Below are 23,326 nucleotides of genomic sequence, written 5' to 3' on the forward strand. Positions count from 1 at the left end.
AGGTGTTAAGTATCTCTGCCTTTTCCTCATCCCTTATCACAACGTTCCCCTCCGTGTCCACCAAGGAGTGGAGGTTGTCTCTGCCCTTCCTCTTGCTATTAATGTATTTATAGAAGGACTTTTTGTTGTCCTTCACAGCAGAGGCCAGACTAAGCTCCAAATGCGCTTTTGCCTCCCTAATTTTCTTCCTGCAAGACCTAGCAACATCCTTAAATTATTCACGGGTTGCCTCCCCTCTCTTCCTCAACCTTCCCAGGGATTCGTTTCTTGGAATTAATCAAGTAAATTATTATTTATTAACTTATTCTGTTACTCAACTTCTTTAGCACTTCAACTAATCTGAAAATTCTTAAAAAATCCATCAGTGATACCAGGCAAGTTGATTTGTTCATTGTGTAATAAAGTAGTTCACAGTAACTCTTCTTCCAACTCACTTCCACAGAACAGTGGAAAGTCATCCAAAAGTATCAGGTATCTTCTGGTAAGGAAGTGAATACAAAGTTTTTTCCATGTTTCAGATTTCTACTTGAATCCACCTGTTAAGGTCTCAGGCTTAAACAAGTTTATCGCCAGAAAATTAATAGTGTTTGCCTGAGGCAATTTAAGCCATCCTTATTTTCAATACATGAAAATTACCTTCTTTTTACTATTATATTTGCATGGAAAATTCCCACTTCATTGTCTTCACAAAAAGGTTGTCTTGCCATAGTTATAAAAAAAATGTCGCTTTTTTTTTTTTTGCGCGCTTTGGTACTGTTTTAACATTCTTTGACTGTATCTTGAGATGATAAAATTTATGTAAAATCCAGTTTGGATATATGAAAAGTACATACATACAGTGCATCAAAGCTTTCAGCACCTTCATGTCTTCTTATATCTATGTATACAACAATCTGGACAATTGGCTTTATATCGTACTGCTTGAGCAGAGGTGTTGGACTAGATAACCTCCAGAGAATCCTTCCAACCTCAACCATATCTACTATATCTGCTTCTATTATTTTTCAACTTTCCTCTAAATGCATACAAAATTTCTTTCATATATTAATCTACAGAAAACAGAGTCACAACTCCTTCCACAGTTGGCATAAATTTATTTTTTAGAAAACCCATTTCTTTAGTACCTCTAACTCAAAAGTTGCCTGCTCTTTAAAGACCAGAACAGCAATTTCTGTCTTAATAAAAATGACAAAAATAGAGAGAGGTACACAAAACTCAAATCACATAAATGAAATGGAGAAGTCTCCTGATCTGTACTTGATTTCCATTAGTTCACATTGCTAAGGAAAAATGGGACAGTGAAAAATGGCAGAACATAAAGGCAGTACTGATTACAATAAGTTGGAAAACACTGTTTTCACATGGGTAACAAAGCACAGCACAGAGCACCCTCCCCTTTAATAACTCTTCGTAATGTGTAATAACATTAAAGCACTTAAAAAAAAAAAAAAAAAAAAAAATCAGGAGTACTTTGCCTGCACCCTCCATTGAAGTTACCAGAAAACATATATGACGTTCATGATGTTGACCTGCTGGAGGAATGCATAAATATTTTGACTGACTTAACTGAATTTTAAAAAGCTGCTAATTAAGATGTGGCTCTGATTCCCACTGGGGATGGAAAGCATGTGGCAAAAGAGAGATACAACTGTGACTTAGCATTTACTTATCTGTGAATAATTCTACCTATACAATGCATCAGCCTTGGGATATGCTAGTGAAAATTTGCACCAGTGCTTGTTTAACAGACTGAGCACCGGCAAGGAAAAACTCAACATTTTCATATTCAGAAAGTGTATTCAAGTGGACAAGTATTACATAATTTTATATTTACAGAACTTCTTTACATTGTCTAAGTGTAATGCAAAATGTGATGCAGCACAATGCAGAATGCCATGGAAAACAATGTTTTTTTCCTGCTATACAGATCAATGTAATAGGAAGAATAGCCCCACAAAACAGTAAAAACAGTGGGGGAGAAGACTAAGAAATGAGAAAAAGCAGATGCCTAAAAAAATCCCAAAAGACACAACAAATATTCCCATGTTTCAGGTCAGCAAATTTCATTTACTCACATTTGATTCTGCATTTACTACATTTTTTGAACACATTCCTTATTCCTTGAGAAGGTCGAAAAAGTTCCTCGTGGATTAAAGTGTGGCACACTGCAAGAGTCCTGGCAAAAAAAAAAAAAAAAATCCATTCCTCTGAAATTCATAATAAAGTTTTAAAGAGAAAAATTAGGAAGCTATTTCAATTAAACACTTTAGAAAAGCTTAAAATAGGATTTTTTTTTCCCCTCCTAGGGTATTATCTGCAAAAGGAGAAAGTTTTTTCTGTGCTTAACTCTACTACTCCTATTTTACTTGAACAATTTTTTTTTACCTGTAAGAATAACAAAATGTGTTAAACTATACCACTTTCACATAAAGCCTACCAGAAGCTAGTCTTTTCTCAAACTAAATAAACTATTTTGCATAAATTCAAATCTAATGATTTGATGGAATCCTGGTTAAAAAAAACCAATAGGTATTCACTGAAATCTGAACCATTTATCTAAGTTAAAGGAATGGTTCAAACTGAACAGTCAAAATTATTTTATATTTTTAACTGATTTAAGAAAATTAAGTGGAAGTTTTATAGTTTAGGTTACCACAGATTATGAAAAAATAGCTTAAATCATACATCTCTTTCATAAAGATGTGAATTCAACACAAGACAAGAATCATCTCAATGAAAAAGAAATAAACTACCTACCAAATGATCTATATGAATCTAATTGTGTTAGCCAGCAATTTTTGCTGGAGTAGCCACTCGACTGCCCTCTGGCCTGCCTCTGGAAGGAATACCCAACTGTGAGCAAACTGAGGTGTACTTGGACTTTGGAAGGACTTGACACTGAAGTTGCAAAGATGGTGAGAAGAGTGTTTCCAGATGAACTTGGCCCTGATATTGATCAAGGTACTGTTCCAGCTAGGGTAATTCCTATTCCAACACCACTGGCTTCCTGACCAATGTTAACATACATCATTCCTCTGGTCTTCTGCAACACCACTTCATTAACAACTAGCACACATGGAATGTTCATTCCACCTAGCAACCTAAAAAAATTAAGTCTTGATAACATAAAAGGCTTTCCCGCATCTCTTAAATCTGCAGCTCCTATATGTCCAAGCTATATAAGAACAACGTTCATTGTCAAAATTGCCGCAAGAAGGGGTCGACGTATGATCAATGTGATCAGCGAAATCCAACTTTATTGAGCATCAGACACATCTTATATACAGTTTACTATAATTATGCCCACTTGGCAACATATTATTGGTTACAGGTTACATGTCAACCCCACCTCTTGCGGTTTTAACATCCTGCTTCAGCTAGCCACAAACATCCTGTTTTTGCAGTCCCCTACTTGTTTACGACCCTCAAGGTTACAGTGCCCTTGCGTTACTTCTTGATGATTCAGCTAAATCCACTGTGTTCTGTGGCGTTCCATATCCTTATCAGAAAAGACCAAACAGTCCTGCAGGCCTTTTTCCTTTGCCCATTCTTCTACAATTCCCCCGTTTTCTTTAACAACTACAAAAGATTCAGTAAAACGATCAAACTGTTTCATTACACATCTAAATATTATTCGTGCAGCTATAATAATAATGATAACAATAAACAAAAGGCGCAATGCTTCCTTGGCCAATGGCGCTAACCAACTAAACCAACTTCCTTGGCCAATCCTTTCGCATTTTGATGAAAGGTCATATGTGCTTCTCGGGCCTTTACTGAGGCTGAGACTGGTACAGATAAGGATACCAACTTATCTGCTCGAGCGTTTCCTTCTCCCAGGCCAACATCAAACTTATGACTTCTAATATGCAAAATACAATATGATGCTGACCTACATCTTATGGCTTGTTGTAACCTCAACATCAACTCGTATAATCTCTTATTTGTTACATCTTTAATCAGGGCATCCTCTATCCGTTGTACAAGCCCTGTAACATACATGGAATCTGACACTATATTAAGAGCTTGGCTCATCCAATGCTGTAATTCCCACAACACTGCCAACAGTTCCAAAGTTTGAAGTGAGTCCTGTGGTTCTGCCTCTAACATCACATGTCTCCACTGGCTAATACTCTTATCTTGCCAAGTCACTGCAGCTTTTCGGGAACGCTTCCCTGCGTCTGTAAATACTGTCAGAGCACCCACAATTGGTTGCTCCTTATATTTGGTATACCAATCCACAATTGCTGCGACATCCAGCCTAGGATCTTATCTTGCAAAGGTGCAGTCTTAATGAGAGCACCTTCCTCTAACAATGCAGCGGCAAATTCCATGCTGTTGCCTAAATACCACTGCAGGTCCGATTGCTGCATGGGGAGATATATTATTGCTGGAGGCAGACCTGTAAGCTGATACAACCATAAGCGGCAACGCTTAATTAAATCAGCAAGTGCAAAAATTTGAAAAATGGTATGTTGTGGTTGTAAGGATAAAAAGACCCATTCCAATACTCGGGTCTGTACAGTCTCCTGACCCCTTTCCCCCGTTTTCTTTAAAGCTTGAGTCAAGGCCCCCGTAAGGTGTTTTGTTTCTGCTAAGGAAAGATACTGGGTCCTATTGATGCTCAACGTTGGCCTAATGCTGTTTCTTTTTATTTCAAATTTCTCCTAGCTAAAACTTCCATAATTCTTACATCCTCTCTAAATTTTGTTAAATCACATTTAAAATCACACATAAAATGAAAATTTGAGAACGTAGTATGCTTTAACTATTCTTTCTTATAACATAATACCTGAATTCCCCTCTTTTGTTTTTATAACCTAACATTAAAATGTATTTTGTGCTATAATTGATTTTGACTTTTCCTATAACTATTTAAAACTACAACAAACTGGTGAGTTAACATTTAAATCCATATAAACATTTTCTCTAAACATACAATCATTAAGCAATTATGATATACAGCCCTAAGTGTTAAACAATTCTTTAAACTAACCATTATTATCAATCTGCAATTGTGTTACTCTCTATTCCAGTTCTTGAACATGCTTATGCATTGAGACTAAGTGATCTAACAGATTCATACAACACAATTAAAACAATCATATAGGACATAAACCCTTTTGCTAGTTATGGCCTTGATTTCAACATGCGTCACAGCATCATGGCTGAACCATAGAGGGTTATGGCGCATGCGCAGGGCTGGACTTGCGCATTCCCACACCCGAATCACGAGGTGTCGCCACTCAAGGTGGAAACGATGGCCACCGCCAGAGAGAACGAGACCACCCCAGATCTGTTTCCAGAGCTTTCTGAGATGACAGCCCACCAATGGTAATGTTTCTCTACAGTATTTTAATAAAAACCCAGACAATATTTCCTAACTTGGATGTAACACTGAAATGTTTTCTCACTCTTAGGCTGTTTAGGCCACTGTCACCCACCAGGGAGGAGAGGCCTAGAGTAGCAATTGTTAGCCCTCCACAACAACCAAAAAGGTTAGTTCTGTTAAGGCTTTGGGTGATTCAAAAGAAATCAAGGATATTCCCTTTTTTATGATTGATATCTTCTTTTCTCAGGAGGAGAGCTGGCACCGCCCATCGCACCACGCTGCATCCAGATGTGGAGGTGGTTGGTCGAAGGCGGCTTAGAGTGTTAGTTTATTCACTGTTCGGTGTCTCAATCTGTGCTGTTATCCTTGTTTTTGTTACTGCCATTCTGTGTTATCTCAATAATTGTTGTAAGTAAGTTGTTTCCACAGTTCTTGTTAACTACTGGTTATTGTTAATTGTTGACGCACGTTATAATAAAGTTTATCTTTTTCTACAAAGTTTAACTCTATAACAAGTAAAATCAAAAGGCAACAAAACTATATCATTCTAACCTAACATCCTTTGCACACATGAAAACAAGCAAGGTAAAATTAACAATATAGCAAAAGCAATCAGTAAAATCAACAACCCGATATTGATAAAAGACTGCAGAAACTGTTTTTCCATCCAGTGACACAGTTATCGGTGGCGTAGACTGAGCGATCTTTAAGCCTCCTCCTCCAGCTATTGCAGCTGATGATGTCACTTGCGGCCATGCAGATGGCCAATATGAAGATGAAATGACAGTAACATCGGCTCCGGTGTCCAACAGCCCACAAAGGTACTGCTGCTGGCCTTGCCAAGTTATCGTTACAGACTGCTGGGGGCGGGACTTCATACCCACAGTCAACAAGGTCAGAGGTGCCATGGAGGAACCGAAGCCCCCATCACCTCTATCTTGTCTGTTAAATGGTTGCAGTCCTGCTGCCAAGTGTGGCAAGGGAATCAGCTGCGCTAGCCGCTGTCCTTTAGAGATGATCATAGGTGGTAACATAGTTTGCACCATTACAAATACTTCCCCATGATAATCTGCATCTATCAGTCCTGTGAGAATCTGTAATCCTGACATGCTGGCAGATGAACATCCAATCAGAAGTGCTCCAACCATTTGTCCATTAATCTGAATGGGAACCTTTTACATCAGTTAAAATCTTCTGTGGTTTGTTGTCCAACAAGGTACAAAGCTTAAGTTGAACTAGTAACAATGTTTTAACAGAGCTGGCATAATACATGGTCAAAGATAACAGACATTGTAAAAAAGGAATTTAGATCTTTATAGTTTCGATCTTTGTATTTCACTCCTCTTATTAACAAAAAATACTTGATTATGCCTGAACACATTGCAAAGATTAAAACATAAATACAATCCTTAACACTGTTTTACAATCTGCTTTAGGGGTATGTTGCATTTTTATTTTCTCTAGGATGGTCAAAAATCATAAATTGTTTAATAATAGCAAGATTTCTTTAATCTGTAAAGGTAGATCTGGCCAGGCTCTAGCTTCACAGACAGAAAACTTGCAGGCAAACAGCAAGAGCAAAAGAACTTCATTGCTTTGCCCAATAGCATTCTTGCTCATCCTAGTAATACTAATCTCTTATTGATACCATTAAAACTTCTTTTTCTTTTTGCTATGGGGTATTCTCCCTTCCTCTTTTTTTTTTTTTTTTATACATATATATATATAATCCTTAAAGCTATTACAAACACAGAATAAGACCAAAAAACTCATTCCATAATATACCTATAACAAACCCTTAACTTATGCTAATACCAAAAATCCTTAAAACCTTAAAGAACTATGTTAAAATTAATTCATCAAATCAGTGTCTAAAAAGAAATAAAATTGTTACATTAACTAAAAAACACTTTCCAAAATTAAAACCTGTTTATACATTCCTTAACTATATTACATGGAGCTCCTTTGAAATGCCTATAGGCACACAATTAAAAAGGTTCGAACCAAAAGAAAATCATACAATGTAAACTCATTACAAAGTACTTACACCTTACTGCAATTACTATGTACCAAATACTTATAAGTACCAAATGCTTACTTATTCATTATGCTTATTAGAAAAACTTAACAAAACTATAAATAACAAATCTGTGAAAGACATTACAATCAGAAATGACAAAATGAGTACTGTTCCATTAAATCAGAGCAGAGTAGTGCAGCTGAAGCCGCTGCGGGGGAAAGGGGTGGGGACTGCTGCCATGGCCGCTGCTGGGTCGCTGCTACTGTCGGTGCTGCGTCAGCCGGTACCACCTTGGTCGGAGCCGTCGGTATCCACGGGGGACGGCAGGGCTCGCGAGAGGGATGCGGTCATAAGAACGCTGTAATTGCGAGCCTCCAAGTGCTCCATTTTTTCTAAGAGGGGCCATAAAGCAAAGTCGGCGCTGTTTGAATTCCTCGCTGCCAGTGTTGTCTTCCGAATCCGAGCCCTCGCTGGCGATGTCAGAGGAAGGTGTTGATAAAAGGGGTCGAACACACTGAGCTGCCTTTTTTTGGCTTTTTCCCCGCTGTGTGCAAACGGCAGTGGTGACGGCTGGTAAACGCGGTGTGGTCGCCGCAAGATGTATTGGGGGCGGCCCCGGTCGATCGGTTGATAGTTCTCAAACACATCTTTCAGCTGCAACTCAGATACACCTGGCGCTGCATCTTGTCCTGACAAAGTTGCTCTAGCTGCAGCAGCCATTCGCTGTTCCAGTTCATAGGTTTTAACACAGTTCATGCATTCTCGCCACGGCTTTTGCAGCTTGATGGTAACCCAGTCCCACAGTTTGTCAAAAAACTTATCTCCTAACTTACACCATTCTCCTTCTTCAAAGACACTATTAGGGTCCTGAAAACACCCTTTAGCAGTACCATAAGTAAACAATCCTGGTAATTCCTTACTAAGGTCTATATAATTAACACGCCGCTTTTCTAAAAAGCACTTAAATAAATCATACGCTGCCTGCCTATCCATTATTGCCTATTATGCATTAGTACCTGTGCACACAGACTCAGAGCAGTATTGGCTTACGGCGTCTTCGGTCTCTGCTGTTTCCTCCGCTCCTCTCGTGGATCGGTAAACACAGCACCAGTACTGCTATCCTGGAGCGGGATACTTCTTGCTTTTCGCGCTCTCGAACCCTGATAGTCCTCTTCGGAACGGCACGGCTTCCTTCTTCGCCGTGACTCCTTTCGGAGATTTGCAGAACCCTCTTTTTGGGTTCAGGACCCACTCTGTGGGGTCCCTGTTCGGGCGCCACTTGCCACAAGAAGGGGTCGACATATGATCAATGTGATCAGCGAAATCCAACTTTATTGAGCATCAGACACATCTTATATACAGTTTACTATAATTATGCCCACTTGGCAACATATTATTGGTTACAGGTTACATGTCAACCCCACCTCTTGCGGTTTTAACATCCTGCTTCAGCTAGCCACAAACATCCTGTTTTTGCAGTCCCCTACTTGTTTACGACCCTCAAGGTTACAGTGCCCTTGCGTTACTTCTTGATGATTCAGCTAAATCCACTGTGTTCTGTGGCGTTCCATATCCTTATCAGAAAAGACCAAACAGTCCTGCAGGCCTTTTTCCTTTGCCCATTCTTCTACACAAAATATTTATTGATTTCGACTTTAAAATTTAAACATCATTACCAAACTAGGCCTTTAAGACAAACAAATAACATACTGCAGATTTATTTTTTTTTTTAACAAGGCAATATATGGTAGAGTCTCATAGATTTTAAATGTTTGCCCACATATTTACTTGAGGGAAGGAAAAAAAAAAAGGTAATTTTAAATGTAACAGGATTAATTTCTTTTACATCATCACTAAGCATGATGTGTAAACCCACTAATTCTGTTACACTCTACATCAGATTTTATACATTTCATACAATCATAGAAAGTAGCACAGAAAACTAAGTCCTCTGTCTGAAATACATCTCATCTTACACAACAGCTTCAGTTTTACTTTCAAATGTGTTAAACTATGTAAATTTCCAACATAGCAACCAACATCAAACTTGTCTAACCCACATGATAGTACATTTTGGGGTTTTCACAAAACAAAGACTTCAGGACCAGATTAAAATGAAGTTTGCCAACTCATTCTTGAAACATTCAAGTCTTGGCTTGAAATAAGTAGAAGCAACAACAGCAAAATCCTCTCTCTCATACTGACAAAATCCTTTGCAGGAAAAAAAATACCTGTCCCTCAACACACACTTTATCTCCACACACTCTTAATCTACTTTAACTGATGTACTATCAGTTATATTATGTAAATTTATTATCAGATTGTTATGCAAACATACATATATAAACCCCCAAATACTACCTGCAATCTTAACTAAGTACTGAAGAAAAAAAACCAGTATTTTTAAGTCAAGAAATGTCTCTTCACTCTAAACAAAAGTGTTAGGTCCAAACAATAAAAACAGATATAGAAAGATATTCAATCAGAATAGAACACTTAGGTCTGAAGATGTAGAAAAAAACCAAAACCCACAGTCATCTAATCCCTCTACACAATTTCACCTTCTCCATCTAGTATTACCAATTATTGAATGTCCAATCCTTAGGGAGATATGCAATATATAGATAGCTATATGGTAGGAGGATTTTTTTATAACCTTGAACAGTCTTGTGTTTATGACTAACATTCTAAAAGTTACTTTGTCTTAGTAGTAGTGTTACAGTAGATATTTACTTTTTGTCAAAACATCCTACTAGGATCAGTTCTGCAACTTCTTCAGATTAGGTGACTGACATTGTAGCATGCCCAAAACTCAAGTTTAAACAACATGTAACATACTGGAGGTAACAGGAAGATACTTGAAAAATGTGTCCAACAGACTTGCTACTTTTAGCTCAACAACCCCAAGTCGCCTCCAGGAAGTCTAGCTTCAGCTAGTGTGTAGCAGTAAACACATAAGAACTCAGGGAACTAAACACACCAGCCCAGATTTTAAAAATTAACATTTAAATGATTTGTGAACAAATTCTGTATGAAACTTCAGCCACACAAAGAGGTAAAAAAAAAAAAAGTATGCCACTAGACCTATGATCTGTAACTGAGAGTTTTGCCAACACCTCAGTAGCATGGATGAAGCAAGAGATAATCTTAGAACTGTATGAAAAATTAAAACTGAAAGGAATCTAAATGACAAAATGTACACCAGATTACTTAGCACAATGCACACAAATATATGACGTAAACACCTCCCTGTTGGAAAGGCTTGAGATGGGATGTTTGGCACAGCCAGTGGAGGGCAGAGGATCATATCACCGCTCTGAAGTTTACTGGAAATACATACATATACAGAGTAGCTAGGAAAAAAGTCAAGTGTATATAATTAATGTGATACATTTGCTACATATCAGAATTCGACATCTCTTTCTCAATTTCCAAGATGGTAGTCATAATCCCTTCAGACATATTTCTTCTACATTCCTACAACTGTTCTTAAAAAGCCATGTTTAGGAAAAAAAAAGTAAAAAAAAAAAAACAACTGTTGCCCAATAATGAAATATAATCTTTGAAGATATTACTAGAGATGACATCTGGTCCTTATCTGTATGCTAAACATTTCACATACCATCTTGAAAAGCTCTTGCCTACTATTCTAAAAGCCACAGCTGGTATTCTGAGTGGGATTCAAACTACATCTTGCTATAAAGTTTTGGTATGCAAGCTGTTACTATAAAATAAATTTCATGCAACTTGTTTGAAACTATACCCAAGTAACTACAACTGAGTGAGTAAGTTTACATGTTCTGATGTAATTTAAAACTCTTTTCCGCTGTATGACTCCAACTTCATTACTGGAAGCACAACATAACAGGCCATTTTTCATTTTAAAGGCAGAAAGCAAGCTTAAAGGAAAGGTTTCTAGTCCCATTTCTGAGACAAGAGCCCAGGCACTGGCTTTGCAACAACACTGGAAAGGCTTCATTGTGTGGGATAATCAAGACAAGAGCTATGTTATGGGTGGGGAAAACTCATATTAAATGAGGTAAGCATTCTCAACTACATTTACTGGAGAGAAGGAAGATTGATAACTCTCTCATCTATACATACAATACACACAATGAAAAGTACTTACAAAGCATGGCTACTCTACAATTTTACATTGTTTCCTTTGTAGGATTTCTATTAGAAATTTTGGAAAGTACAATGTGCTAACACTTGTTTCAAGGGAGATGAATTTCAAAGAATTTAACATTCAAGAGAATTTTGGTTTGCTTTTACTGCAAATGGACTGAATGCTTTAATAATTTCACATTGAAAAAGAAGCATGAAGACACAGAAAGAGGAACTCAAACCATCTACCAGATTAGTTGTCTGTGTATCAAAACTTGGTCTAATCATTTGGGGATTATAGAAAACACTGTACAAAGGGGGGGGGGAAGCTATCAAGGTGAATACTTTTAGAAAAAAGTGTGATTATTCAAATGCACACACATTAAATGAAGGTGGTGGGGCAAATATCTAAAAATTAACTAGAAAATGCTGTTGAAAATCAGATCTAGTTCACAGACACTGAACAAGATGATGTCTTGTTAACATACTTGACCTAAACATCTGCAATACCTGGCCAAATGAGAATATTGCAAAGAACCACCTAGGAACATAAATCTTGAGGAAAACACGTACATAAAACTTTTAACATGCACTACTACACAAGACTTAATATATACTGTCATAATAATAGGGATCTTCTCATCAAAAGACAAGCGAGTCTGACTTTTTCAGCCAACTGCTTCTTGAACTATTAGCTCAATCACCAGACAAGATTATAAATGCCTCAGCACTGTACCAATATCCCCAACATCAAAGAAAAACATTAAGTACTATATAATGATGCTATAGAAGAAAAGAACCACTCTCTATGAATGCAAAAAACCAATTAATAATGACTTCTCCTACATGCAATATTTGTTAAAGTGAAGAATCTTCACTACCAAGCAGTTTCACACAGACATTTGCCTATTAATCATTCTGATGGGAAAAAAAAAAATCCAGATTTTAACTTTGAACACTTCAGAAAACTTGTTAGGTGATTTAGTGTCATTTCTATGCATATAACCCAAACTACACTGAGAATTTTATGATAATTGTATAATTTCCCTTTTTATTCCAGTTTCCTTCTCCCACCTACCTAACGTATTTATAGTCACACTGACACAAACTGAATTGTAGACCTGAGAAAGGTAGACAGTAATTCTCTCAGCTTCTCAACAGAACTGCAACTGCTATTAACATTTGGGTTTAAAGCCAGACATGACTAAATATAACAAAAGACTATGTTTCATATGTAAAAAATGGTAACATGGAATAGTAATTTTATTTCAAATTCATTCATATCCCACATACCTGAAGAGCTATACCATCAACTTCAAGGTAACTAAAAAGGTCTGAACTCTCAGTTGAGATGCAACAAAGATTCCAGTAAAAGAGAAATTAAAATAAATCTGAAAGTATCGTGTTAACATGTAGCATATATGTGGCAAACAATTAAGCGATGTAAGTTTAACTGATTCTCATTTGCAATGACCTATATAGCTCATACACGCCTACATCACTCAGAAAAATCAGCTGATATAACCTCCTTATCACATTACATATGAAACTTGCTATACATTTTAGTGTTAAGTAAGCTTGCTTAAAACAGCAAATCAGAATTAAAGAGTTTCTCGAGTATATTATTTTTTCTCTCGAGGAATGAAAGTATGAGGTTATGAAATACAAAAGAACGCTGCCAATAAAATAATAATAAAAATAATAATAACAATTAAAAAATTATATCTTTGCACAATGACTGTCAAGGAGACTAAAACCCAAACTGTTAGTTGTAAGCACGATCCACGCAGGGCAGCTGGCATTCTTCTGAACTTGTTATTGTAGTCTGTGCAGACACGTTTAAAGAAAAATTAAAACCTAACACTTCATTGTTTGGTATTAACTACCAAAAGCATTTAGCCTTCTTGCTCCACCCTCAGAAAGCAGTCATTATCCTTAAGACCACCCCAAAAAAATTATATATATGTATATATTTGTATAGTTTTTTCACGTTTTCGGTACATTTAAACAAAGACCATTTAATCCAAATTCCGTACGCACGCAATTGTCGGTGGCGCAGCCAAAACGACGGCCCCATGTCTCACGGCTCCTTCAGCGCCTCAACACTTCGTACCGAAACCTATCGTAACAGCCGGCGCCCTGTGTCCGCCTCCCAGGGCCTGCCCCAAACTCCCGTCACCCTCACGCGTGTACGCGCCCCAGTATCCTCTTCCCACTTGAACCCTCGACCGCGTCCGAGGGTTCAAGTCCCCATACCCACCTCGGACTTCTCTTAGGCAATAACTTGGCCCCCTAAACCCCCTGGGATGCAAACTGCTCCCCATGCCCCCGTTCTCCTCGGCTCGCCTAGAACACAATGCTGCCCCCCACCCGCAGCACTGCCACCGCCCGCCTCCTTCACACAACTGCCGCCTTCCCTCACGGCGCTCCCTCCCCACCTCGGCGCCGCTCCCCGGTGAGCCGGGAGGACACAAAGGCAGCGACGCGCGGGCAGCCGCCGAGCAGGCCCCGCGCCGCCCGGTGACCTGCCACAACATGGCCCCCTCCCGCCCTTCTTCTCCCCTCCCTCTTCCCTCCCCTCCCTCGGCGCGCAGCCGAGGCCTGAGACAAAAGGGGGGGGCTGGAGGAAAGGGGGGGGCCCGCCCGCGGCCTAGTCAGCATGGCCCCGGCCCCACAGAATACTCACAGGCTGGCTGGCGGCGCTGCTCACAGCGATGGAGCCGGAATGGGCCCTGGGACACCCCTGCCTACCCGCTGGCCCGCCGCCCCTCTCTTTCCTCCTCCTCCCTCTCGGCGCCTCTCCTTCCTGCCTCCCCTCCCCCCCTTGGGCCGCGAGGGGCTCACAACAACATGGCGGGAGGGCGAGCCCGGCGCGCACGGAGGGAAGACAGCGAGAGCGCGGCAAACCTCCCGCCGCCGCTGCCGCTCGCCCCTGCCGCCGCCACAGCGCATGCGCGTCCTAGCACGGGAGAGAGGCAGAGAGCACGAGCGAAACGGCGGCCCCCGGCTCCTTCCGCCGCGCATGCGCTACCAGCCGGCCGCCGCGTCCCCTCCCCTCCGTTCCTCCCGCTGTCCCTCAATGCTACCGTGCTGGCCGGGCGCGCCGAGAATGGACCGTCCCCTTCCATTCCATCAAACAACCCGGGCAAAACACGGCGTTTGTGGGGTGCTGTTTTTTTGGTTGGTGTTTTGTTGTTTGTTTGTTTTTTTTTCTCACTTTCATTTTTCGCTTTTGGGGAGAGGTGGGCGGCTGGAGGCGGCGCCCGCCCCTAGTGCCTGAGGTTAGGAGACAAAGAAGGCGAGGCCCTTTTTGAGGGGCGCCCGATGCCTCCTGAGGACCTTGCTCCAAGCACCGCCCTCAGGGCAGGATACCGTGTTTTTACAATAAACGGACACATCGCCGTGGTTATTGATTAATTACTGTGCTGGTAGTTGCTGGGTGGTGATCTTGGGAAAGAGATTTCCTGAGAGAGAAAAAGAGGGGGAGAGAGTTCAGTGCAAGATATCCCATGTAGCTGTGTGACTGCTGTTGGTAAATACTGTATTGGATGCTAGTAAACACTGCTAGTGATGGCTCAGTGTGAGTGGAAATTCTGCTTACTTAGTATCCCCTGAGAAAGAGAAACACCTCTGCCTGTCAGTGACATTTTAAAACAAGGGTTTCACAAGAAAATCTGCTATTTTTCCTTTTTTTCCAGTTCTTAAGTCTGGCTGGGGAATACTCAATTTCAGGAAACAGCATGCAGATGCCATCCACAGATGAAACCTTCCAAATGAAATCTGGTTATCAGTCCTGCAGTGGCTGTTCAGAATGCTGCTACTGGCCATGTTTCTGGAGGCAGAAAGGAGGCTCTGCCAGTGACTCATTCTGGATAAAAGCAGGGTGAAAGCAGGCAAGTTAGGGTGCAGGAATACCATGTGTGCTGGTGCTACTGCTTGCTGGTGGCTGCAGTTGTGGGGGTGAAATGTCTGTGACTACCAACTGCGTTCTTAAAAATAGAGATGTCTCAAAGCAAAAACCCCTCACTGTTTTCAGTATTTATAGACATGATTAAAAACATGAAAGTTCCCAGCTCTTGATAAAGATAGAAACATTTTCTCAAGAAATGAAAATTATTTCTTTGGTTTAATACTAGTCATCTAAGTACCCAGATGTCTGCAGTCTGCTGCTGCTCTCATGGCTAATCCCTGTGATCCCGTGTCCTGCCCCACTACCAGCTTTGGGCTGTCTCCAGGGAGGCTGCACAGATGAAAAGCCAATTCCTTTGCTCACTTGAGGAGAGAAGGCCTTCAGAGACTGTCTTATGTCACAACCTCCAAGTCAGCCCTTCCCTTCACAAAAACTGTCTGGGATTGAAGAAAACCCTGGTATGCTCTTGGCATCCTGAACACTTCAAGCAGCTGGTCTGCATTAGACCAGTTCTCCAGCTCAGACCTTTTTGGGATCCCTGTTTTTCCTTGGTGTCTGTATGAAGCATTACATGTCCAGAAAGAGCTTAACATGCATTTGATAAGTATAAGCTTGAATGACATCTACATCAACCTATTCCTCAGTATTGAAAAAAACCACCCTCATTATGAAAGAGAAATGCAATCAGTTTGGGATTTGAGCTGAGAAATACAATTATTTTCTAAAGTATTTTTCTAAAACAAGAAAAACAAAAATCTACCACCACATGCCTCACAATTTAATAATGGTATTACAGTTTTTGGCTCAGGCTAAAATAGTGCAAGAAAAGTCTTTCTCTCTTACCTTTGTCCTGAGTGGAAAGTTTAAGAGTACACAATACTTCTGATAGTTTAACTTGGTGGCACTCCATTATAAAATGCTTTTCTTAGCTACTCCTATTTTTAAGGAGGTGCTAACATCTGAATGGGCTCTGCTTACACTCCAGCCATTTCAGATAAACTACATTAACACAGTTATGGAGTATAAAAAAGATCTGCAACAGTACTTTGGCTTATGTAATTTGTCTTGCTCTGTTTCATCAACGCCCTGCCACCTATTGCCATATCATAGAATCATAGAATGGTCTGTGATGGAAGGGACCTCCAAAGGTCATCTAGTCAAAACCACTCTGCAGTAAGCAGGGGCATCCTCAACTTAGATCAGGTTGCCCAGAGCCTTGTCAAGCCTCACTTTGAATATCTCCAGGGATGGGACCCCAACCAACTGCCTGGGCAACCTGTTCCAGTGTCCCACTACCCTCATAGTAAAGAACTTGTTCCTAAAAAGAATCCATCCAGCTGCAGTAGGTTCTTCTCATAGAGCTCTGAACAGGCAGCCCAGTGCCAAGTGGCCTTTATGTAGGGTAATGCTGATCATCTGAAGTAATCTTTGCTCTTGTAGTGTAATCACTAGATTACATGTTTTTCTTTTGTCTTAACCATACCTGAAGCTCCCCAGAATTTCTTACACAGTATCAAGGAGACCAACCTCAAGCAACAAGATATGTCTACATGAGTAGACACATCATTTGAATACCATAATGCAGCACAGCTGTATTAGCTGTATTAGCTGTATTTGCTGGTTGATGGTAGGATGAACATGAGCCTGCAGTGTGCCCAGGCAGCCAAGAGGGCCAATGGCATCCTGGCCTGCATTAAGAACAGTGTGGCCAGCAGGAGCAGGGAGGTCATTCTGCCCCTGTACACTGCACTGGTTAGGCCACACCTCGAGTACTGTGTCCAGTTCTGGGCCCCTCAGTTTAGGAAGGATGTTGACTTGCTGGAACGAGTCCAGAGAAGGGCAACGAAGTTAGTGAGGGGCTTGGAACACAAGCCCTATGAGGAGAGGCTGAGGGAGCTGGGGCTGCTTAGCCTGGAGAGGAGGAGACTCAGGGGTGACCTTATTGCTCTCTACAACTACCTGAAGGGGGGTTGTAAACAGGCAGAGGTTGGTCTCTTCTCCCAGGCAGCCAGCACCAGAACAAGAGGACACAGTCTGAGGCTGCGCCAGGGGAAGTTCAGGCTGGAGGTCAGGAGGAAGTTTTACACAGAGAGAGTGATTGCCCATTGGAATGGACTGCCCGGGGAGGTGGTGGAGTCGCCGTCACTGGAGGTGTTCAGGAGGAGACTTGACAGGGTGCTTGGTTACATGGGTTAGTTGATTAGGTGGTGTTGGGTGATAGGTTGGACGTGATGATCTTGAAGGTCTCTTCCAACCTGGTTTATTCTATTCTATTCTAGCTCAGAGCTGATTAAGACCCTCATTACAGCATGGAGACATACCTGCTACCCCCGCTTCCACATAGAGAACCCAAGCTGTATTCTGTGGCAGTCATCCCATCAGAGCAACAAGGCATAGCACAGTGAATGTACAGTGCCAGAGATATATTTGGGAAAGGAAATCCTAGCTTGCTTTCTGAGCATAAACAAAATGGTTGAGAACCATCATACTGAAAAATAGGTGTCAATGTTATGCATGTATTACCACGATTGAGAGATGGAGACAAAGCTTGATGCAAGCAAAGTGTCTACTTTATTGTACAAAGTCTTTTCTTTATATAGGCTAACATAATCAAAAGCAACTCGTGATTGGTAATTAAATGTGTCCGTCCGACAGTTACAGATTCGTGATTGGCTGCAGAGAAAATACCAGGGAACACACATCGCCGGGCAAGGCTTCAGACAGGTGTTAGACCAAAGGCAAACGATCAAGCATCTCTTATCTAAGTTCAGAGAGAAGACAAAAGACTCTCTTGCAATGTTTACCAGCTCTTATTCTCAGGTCGTTGTGTGGCTTCCTGAGTCACAATGGCATTGGTATCAGCTAAAGGCTTTTTTCTCTCTGCACAGTTGCAGTTCTTCCCAAGGTCTGTGGCCTACAAGGGCTAAAACATTTCCTTCTATCAGCTGAGCATTGCTTGAGGTTCTACTCCCTAAATTCAGTGTGTCATGTATTGCATAAAGTATTACATAAATAGTGACAGTGTAATGATACATATGTGGGCTTACCTTTAATTATATCTGCAGGGTTTACAGACTTCTGAAATACCTCTTCAGTTTCCAATGCATCCTTCTTGCTAGGCAGTTAGTCAAACTCACAGCAAAACAAACAAACAGACAAATTAATTGAGCTGAGGTAATGGTTTTTAAATGTTGTCTTTCTAAGTCTATTCTCCCTTTTTTGCCATACAGAACCCCTGTCTTCAGCTAATCTCCTATCAGGGCCAAACAGCCGTTTGTGCATCCACACACCCCAGTGCTGGGTGGGGTCCCAAGGGTAAGCCTGTAGTAGAAAATGAAAAAGGCAGGGTGAGAATAAAGAGCAACACTTCATTTTTCTGCAGGAGCTATTGGGGAGGAACCCACTACTCCCTTAGCTATACCTTTCCTGTTCTTGTAACACTAGGACAAAGAGCTTTGCAAGTGGGAAGCAGAGATTAGCTGTTCAAATAGGAATGATCAATTGCTTACACAGTATCAAGGGGACCAACCACAAGCAACAAGATATGTCCATGAGTGGACACATAATCTGAATAGCAAAATGCAGCTCAGCCATATTAACTCCAATGGGAATAATTAATTCCCATTACCCCGGCACAGGAAAAGTAGACACCAGACCACACCCCACAGCCTGGGGCTTTGCTTTGCCTACTGGCTTAGGCTGGCTCCAGATGGAAATCCAGTTAATCTGGAAACTTCCCTCATAATGCATCCTGTTAGTGGACTGCAAAACAGGAAGTATGTGTGTGTACATAAGAGTCTTTCCACTCATTTCGGCTAAAGGCTAAGAATTAGAAGGCAACATCTGTAGATTCATCCAATTTGCATTTGAGAGAACAGTACTACTTCAGAGTGATTCTTGGGCATCCTCATTATGCCATGAATTTATCAGCTGACTACAGCACTGACAAGACCAATTAAGAAACTATGATTTGGGACCAGAAAGAGCCCTCCAAGCCTTTAAGCACAATTCTTTTATTCAAATAATCTCAAATCAAAATTTACCAAATGGAATTAAAACCTGGTCCCCAGCCCCCACACATACTTCCCCTGTAAGGCAAAGAGAAGATGTGTAATCCCTTTCATCCTTCCTTTTATTCTTACCTATTTATTACTTTAACCAAAGCATACAGATGGGAGTAGTTACAATCTCAAGACATCACTATCTTCCCAAGATGATTAGTTTTCCCATTGTTAACATTGTACAAGATGAAGCATTAACCTCAAAATACTTATTTGTTACAACTTCATAAAGCACCAACCAGAGATATGAAAGACTGTCATAACATATGTGACTTTTCCAGGATTTTTTTTCCTTGATATTTGGCAGATTCAAAGTGAGGTTACAATTAAACACTGTTAAAATTAATCCCTTGTCCTACCTTCTTGAGAAGCTAGACAGTAACTGGCACAGGGACAGGCTGAGCCCCCTTGACCTTGGCTAAGCTTATCCCAGGACACCCACTTAACAGTGCTCTAAGTATGTCCCAGAGTCAATTGTACACCCTATACCTACACCACAAATTAAATGTTTTGGACATGTAGGGACAAAGCCTGATCTCCTACTGGACCTGTCTGCCTGCTGAAGCACATCCTACCTCAGTGTGGGGGAAGAGCAGTGGAAGAGTGATCTGCCATATGCATGTTGACAACAGTCAGTTCAATGCAGGATAAGCTTACCCAGCCCCACCCTGCACACCACACTGTAACCCAGACAAAGCAAGCAGGCAGAGGCAGCTTACAAAACTTTCATGCAGTGCTGCATGCATCTTTCTGGATGTTGTCATAGTATCATAGTTTCATTCAGGGTTGGAAGGGACCACAAGGATCATCTAGTTCCAACCCCCCTGCCATGGGCAGGGACACCCCACACTAGAGCAGGCTGGACAGAGCCTCATCCAGCCTGCTCTTAAACACCCCCAGGGACGGGGCCTCGACCACCTCCCTGGACAACACATTCCAGGGTTTCACCACTCTCATGGTGAAGAACCTCCTCCTCACATCTAGCCTGAATCTCCCCACGTCCAGCTTCATTCCATTCCCCCTAGTCCTATCACTACCTGAGATCCTGAGAAGTCCCTCCCCAGCCTTCCTGTAGGCCCCTTTCAGATACTGGAAGGCCACAATTAGGTCACCTCGGAGTCTTCTCTTCTGCAGACTGAACAGCCCCAACTCCTTCAGTCTGTCCTCATAGGAGAGGTGCTCCAGCCCTCTGATCATCCTTGTGGCCCTTCTCTGGACACGTTCCAGCACCTCCACATCCCTCTTGTAATAGGGGCTCCAGAACTGGACACAGTACTCCAGGTGGGGTCTCACCGGAGCTGAGTAGAGGGGGAGGATCACCTCCCTCGACCTGCTAGCCACGCTTCTCCTGATGCAGCCCAGGATCTGATTGGCTTTGCGGGCTGCAAGTGCACACTGAGAGCTCATGTTGAGCTTTTTGTCCACCAGCACCCCCAAGTCTCTCTCTTCAGGGCTACTTTCCAGTCAGTCACTGCCCAGCCTGTATTTGTGCCTGGGATTGCCTCGACCCAGATGCAGGACCCTGCACTTGCTCTTATTGAACTTCATGAGGTTGGCTCGTGCCCACCTCTCCAGCCTGTCAAGGTCCCTCTGGATGGCCTCCCTTCCCTCCAGCGTGTCTGCTGCACCACACAGCTTGGTGTCATCAGCAAACTTGCTGAGGGTGCACTCAATGCCACTGTCCATGTCCCCCACAAAGATGTTGAATAAGACAGGTCCCAGGACTGATCCCTGAGGGACTCCGCTTGTCACTGGCCTCCACTGGGACATGGAGCCATTGACAGCCACTCTTTGGGTGTGGCCATCAAGCCAGTTCCTTATCCATCTAGTGGTCCACCCATCAAACCCATGTGTCACCAGTTTGGAGACCAGGATGTGGTGCGGGACAGTGTCGAAGGCTTTGCTCAGGTCCAGGTAAACGACATCAGTTGCTCGCCCCTCATCTATTAATTTTGTCACCTGCTCATAGAAGGCCACCAGGTTGGTCAGGCAGGATTTGCCCTTGGCAAAGCCATGCTGACTGTTCCAAATCACCTCTTCACTATTCTTTTGAGCAAGTAGTGACTCCAGGAGGATCTGCTCCATGATCTTTCCAGGCACAGAGGTGAGACTGACTGGCCTGTAGTTCCCTGGTTCCTCCTTCTTGCCCTTTTTGAAGATGGGGGCAATGTTTCCCCTTTTCCAGTCTGTGAATGTCCTCTGAATGCTTCTTCTAGTGTTCTTGTTGTAGAGCTCTGCTGTCCTATCAAAGCTGGATGTTCCCTCTTTTTTGCCCCAGCAATTAAGAAAAGAGGCAGGCATGCAAACGGCCCTTTGGTCTTTTGGGTTTCAGGATGAAAGTGCTTTTGCAGCAGCAGTGGGACAAGTGGGGGAATGGAGTTGCCTTCTGTGGGCCTTAAATGTCACTTCTGGTCCAGGGTTTCATTAAACAGTAGGCATCATTTTTGGTGAAATCCTTCAAGACATTGAGTTTCGTATTTTCAGTTACTACAGCCCCTCTTCGCCAAAGGAAAACTGGAACGATTTGTGCCAGTATTGCTATGTGATGTCTATGACAAGAATCATACAGAAGATATTTTTATTACAGAAAAATACTTAACAGTGAATGTAAAGTTGTATAATAAGCTCTAAGCATGTGTTGTAACGTTTGTTTAAAAACAATAAAATAATTTGGTGTTACTGAAAGTGTTACTATACTCATAAGTATAGGAAGGCCTTTCACTTATTGAACAGTTTTGGAGTTGAAGATATAGCCATGTTTTAATTCTGTTTTTAATCTTGCTTGGTAGAAAGTTTTAATGAAAACATTTATTCATATTCTGGTATTTTAAATGGCAGCATTCATTTGATAATAGCCCTGCAAAACAGACTTCATACAGGGGACAAGATAATCTAATCTTGAATTAAACTTAATAAATAAAGGAAAAATTAATTCCAAAATTTAAAAGTAGTTCTTAGGAGCACCAAAAAAATGGAAAGAACTTGTTGAAGTTAATTTCAAGTGCTGCTGGGAAAAGAAAAAGAACACAGGATGGGTTGGGAACTCTGTGTGTATACATACATACATACATATATATATGCTTGAACTGTGAGTTTCTGCTTGGTTTTTTTTTGCCTTCCTTTCGGGGTTTTTTGGGTCGGGGGGACTCCTGGTAGGGGGGAGCCAGCAGGATTGTGCTCTCACAAGCATGCGCGGGAACAGGAGCCAGACGTCAGCCGCGGCAGGTTTAAATCCCGCCCGGGCTCTGCGCGCGGTGCCATTTTGGTTCAATAGCTAGCCTATCGGCTGGTTGCAAAAAAAAAAAAAAAAAATATTTTGTTTCGGTTTGTTTTGGTTTGGTTTTTTGGTTTGTTTTCACTCAAACGTTACACCATGGTTGTCACTCGGATGAAGGGTAGAAAAGCAGCATCTACCCAGACAGAGTTGTTTCACCAGCATGCTGGAGTCCAGGCTGCCAGCTGCAGAGAGTGCTTCAGCCTGGCACTTGGAATAGACAGGGAGGGAGAGGACACCTGTGTCAGGTGTGACCAGGTGAATTTTCTCCTCAGCCTGGTGGCAGAGCTGAAGGACGAAGTGGCCGAGCTGAAGGAGGAGGTAGCTAGGCTAAGGACAATAAGGGAAAGTGAAAGGGAGTTAGATTTGTGGGAGAAGGCTCTGCAGATCTCCCCTGCTGAGGGAAGGGTCCCTGGAAACAGAGAGGGATGGATCCAGGTCCCTGCCAGGGGTGGCAAGAGGAATCCACCTTGGCCCTCTCCTCCTCCTCCGCTGCCCTTGCATAATAAGTATGAGGCCCTGCAGGCTGAGGGCAGTGGGGATGAGAGGGCTGAGGCTGAGGAGCAGCCATCCAGAGGGGAGCCTAAGGCCAAGCGGTCCCCACCAGCTGTAACGACCAGCT

The 23,326-nt window shown here is 41.9% G+C and overlaps 1 protein-coding gene across 8 annotated transcripts in view; it reads right to left on the reverse strand.

The window, feature by feature from the left end:
- The window catches only part of PUM2 (pumilio RNA binding family member 2), a 124,750-nt gene extending 110,521 nt beyond the window's left edge, over positions 1-14,229 (reverse strand). For 6 of the 8 annotated variants that reach the window (XM_068161322.1, XM_068161320.1, XM_068161326.1 and 3 more), the window contains exons 1-2: positions 14,146-14,226; positions 2,076-2,176 (exon numbers count right to left, since the gene is read on the reverse strand). In XM_068161322.1, the coding sequence (XP_068017423.1) occupies positions 2,076-2,111 (36 nt within the window). In that variant the 5' untranslated portion in view covers positions 2,112-2,176; positions 14,146-14,226. Of the gene's footprint in view, positions 1-2,075; positions 2,177-13,897; positions 13,987-14,145 lie in introns of those variants that run through there. The other 2 variants (XM_068161323.1, XM_068161327.1) reach the window with 2 other exon arrangements.
- Between the last annotated feature and the right edge of the window lie 9,097 nt (positions 14,230-23,326).

Source organism: Melanerpes formicivorus, unplaced genomic scaffold (assembly GCF_026170545.1).
Source record: "Melanerpes formicivorus ecotype bairdi unplaced genomic scaffold, bMelFor1.0.p_v2 SCAF_57, whole genome shotgun sequence".
In the NCBI taxonomy this organism is placed as follows: domain Eukaryota; kingdom Metazoa; phylum Chordata; class Aves; order Piciformes; family Picidae; genus Melanerpes; species Melanerpes formicivorus.